Source organism: Penaeus vannamei, chromosome 39 (genome assembly GCF_042767895.1).
Source record: "Penaeus vannamei isolate JL-2024 chromosome 39, ASM4276789v1, whole genome shotgun sequence".
In the NCBI taxonomy this organism is placed as follows: domain Eukaryota; kingdom Metazoa; phylum Arthropoda; class Malacostraca; order Decapoda; family Penaeidae; genus Penaeus; species Penaeus vannamei.
The window spans coordinates 19,129,457-19,132,768 of record NC_091587.1 but is presented as its reverse complement, the minus strand read 5'-3'; the positions used below and the strand labels follow the sequence as shown (position 1 = coordinate 19,132,768).

At 44.5% G+C, this 3,312-nt stretch overlaps 1 protein-coding gene across 1 annotated transcript; it reads right to left on the bottom strand.

Moving 5' to 3' along the window:
* Nucleotides 1–623: 623 nt before the first annotated feature.
* On the bottom strand, nucleotides 624–1,979 carry LOC113799949 (uncharacterized). Its single transcript, XM_070116876.1, has one exon. The coding sequence runs from the start codon at nucleotides 1,977–1,979 to the stop codon at nucleotides 624–626; it is 1,356 nt and encodes a 451-aa protein (XP_069972977.1).
* Nucleotides 1,980–3,312: the final 1,333 nt, after the last annotated feature.

Here is a 3,312-nt window from a genome sequence, read left to right as displayed (position 1 = left end):
GCGGACGTACAAAGTATGGACCCGGATATTATGCACAGTTGCACGAGGGACCATAGTAGAACTAACCATAACTAGACATGATCACATATGACCACATGACACACCAACACATATTTTACACAAACATTTTGTTGGAAAGGACGTGGTGGTTACCAACATGGAATTAAAATGTTATGCTTCTTGCAGATATTGAACCATGTTGGGAGGGATGTGCATGCTGATCCTGGGAGCCTGCCTGTGGATGGTTTGTCAGGCGGAGAGCAATCCACCTCTTCTTCGGCCGGGGGTAGCCCTTATTAGAAGAGAGGAGAAGGTTCTCACCGAGAATATCCACTGGAAGGTGGTGCAATATCAGGACCTAGGACCCATTTCCGAGACTCTGGAACGGCTCAAGACGTCACTAGGAGTAATATCTACCGTCGTCTAGTGGCGCGCGATTTGAACAACTTTCCTTGGGTATTTACCAACTAAATCAGATTTTCTTTCGTTTTAAGAAATCAAATAGCTAAAATTGCGCAGTATTCTACACCGCCCCCTATTAAGTGACCTACTTGATACTACAAAAATACTGCAAAATCTTTTTAACCCAACATTTCCTATAAGGGCAGCGTTCGGCGTTCACCCTAGTTTTCAGTATTGATCTCATTTTCTAAGAGAAGGCACATCTTGCTAATAGGCCGGATATATTCTCCACTGACAGTTTTCAGTTTAGCACTGCGCACATGTCCATCACTATCACACATTACCTCTATCACTCGAGCAAGAGGCCATGCACCTCTGGGCAGCCTCTCATCCAAGGCTAAAACTATGTCTCCTTTTTTGACATCACGCCGTTTAATGTTCCACTTTTGGCGCTCTTGGAGGAGAGGTAGATACTCTTTAGACCACCTCTTCCAAAAGAGGTCAGCCAAGTACTGCACCTGCTTCCAGCGCCGACGAGCATACAGATTCTTGTTATCGGTATTCATGACTGGACCAGGTGAACCCTTCAAGTTCAGCAGCATGCTCGGAGTCAGTGGTTGCAGGCAATCAGGGTCGTCCGTAACTCTGGTCAAGGGTCTGCCGTTAATGATGGCTTCAACTTCACAGAACAGAGTGTGAAGACTATCATCAGTTAGTGTCTGTTGATAGCAAATACCTCTCAAAACACGCCTGATAGACCGAATCTGACGTTCCCAGACTCCACCGAAATGTGAAGCATGTGGTGGATTGAAGCACCATGAGATGCCTCTAGTTGACATGGTGTCACAGATGGCAGTTTGATCAAGAAGCTGGAGCTCCTGGCGAAGAACTTTCTCTGCACCCACCAGGTTTGTGCCATTGTCGGATCTGATGGACTTCACTGGACCTCGTCTTGCTGTAAATCGTCGAAGAGCGTTGATAAATGAGTCCGTTTCCATTGAGTCCATGACCTCAATATGGACTGCACGAGATGTTAGGCATGTAAAGACTATGCCATATCTCTTAAGATTTGACCTGCCTTTCCTGACGAGAAAGGGTCCAAAACAGTCGGTGCCTGTGTGTGTAAATGGTGGCTGGCCTGGTATAATACGATCTCCAGGAAGGTCAGCCATTTCTTGAGTCATTGATCGTGCACAGATGGCCCTGCACTTCATGCAACTCCTTACCACAGAACGTGCAACAGCATTTGCATATACAACCCAAAATTTTTGTCCTAACTCAGAGAGAAGATAGTTCTGACCACAGTGAGCTAACTTCTCGTGATGCCACCTCACCATCAGCTTCACCAAAGATGACTTATTGGGTAGGATAATTGGATGAGTGACATTGAAGTCATGCCCAGAGTGTCTTAGGCGCCCACCTACTCTAAGCAAGCCATCTTGTAGAAAAGGTCTTAATCTCACTATCTTGCTTGAGGCTTGTACTCTCCCATCTGGCTTTCGTGACAGAGAGACAATTTCAGATGAGTAGTTCTCTTGTTGAACTAATTTCCATATGTGTGTTTCTGCATCTGTCATTTCTTTGCTACTAAGGCAATTAACGTCAGGCAACTTGGGTACATACTTTCGCTTCAAGAATCATATGACCCATGCATGACAACACACAAACTTCTGCCAGTTCGAGAAACGAGAGGTAAACTCCTCAATGAATGACATTATTGTTGTCACTGTCTCACATACCATGACAGACACCTTTACTTCTACATCATCTTCCAGTGATCCATGTTAAACATCTTCTGGAACTTGCGGCCAGCTGGATTCAAGTTCATGAAGAAATCTTGGTCCTCTAATCCTTAAGGCATAATTTACACAGCTAGGAGAGGATCTAGCACCAAAAACATGAACATTCATTCGGTAATCACTTACAGGCTTATTGATATCACCATCTGGCCACCATAAAATACGGAACACATCACGATCCTCTAGGGAAACCTTGACCTGATAAACATCTCCTCGATGTCCGCTGTGACTGCATAGTGACCATGCCTGAACCGCATGAGTACCCCTATTAGAGGCTTTGTGAGGTCTGGCCCTTGAAGAAAATGGTCATTTAGGGAAGTGCCATTGAATTTAGCTTTAAGGTCATAGACGACACGTACCTTCAGCTTAGTGGGATGACGCACAGCATGATGTGGCATGTACCATATTCTACCATCATTTCGTTCTAATCCTGATGGAGGTACTATTTCAGCATACTGTTTACTTATATTCTTTTCCATTTGAGTGATGTATGTCTCCTTGAAAGTTTTGTCAGATTCCAGCTTCCTTTTGAGGCTTTTCTTTTTCTATGTACAGCCATTTCACGATTGTTTGGAAGTGGACTACTGTCCCTGAAGGGAAGTTTGACTACATATTTACCCGATTCTTGATGGATGGACTGTGAGATCTTATCGGAGAATAACTTATCTTCCAGCGAAGCTTCACGTTGGGAATGAACTTCCTTTTCCCAAAAGTCAGCATTGAAGTGCTCTCGTAAGCACTCGCCAAGATCTTGTGTTGGGGAAATATGATATACCGGGGCAGGCAAAGGATTCCTGGGGCCAGTTGGTCCAAAGACAACCCAGCCAAATCTGGTAAGATAGGCTGAGGGTTCGTCATCAGTCCCATGTCTCTGGTCGAGTATGTGACGGTTCAAAATGCTATTGAGTCCAATTATAAGTTCCACCTCTTGATTGTCGCCAGGCAATCTTTGTAGATCCACATCATTCAGATGAAGCCATTTTTTAGTCCAGTTCACGGGCATCATGCTATCTGTAGTTATGCTGAATTTGTCTGTAATGTACACTTCATTTACGGTAATGTTATTTCCACCGCCTATGCTGCTCAACATAAGTGGTACACGCTCGTTGCA

Bases quoted from the DNA above. Each gene is read 5' to 3' on its own strand.
- LOC113799949 (XM_070116876.1), bottom strand. From the start codon at position 1,979: ATGACAGATGCAGAAACACACATATGGAAATTAGTTCAACAAGAGAAC.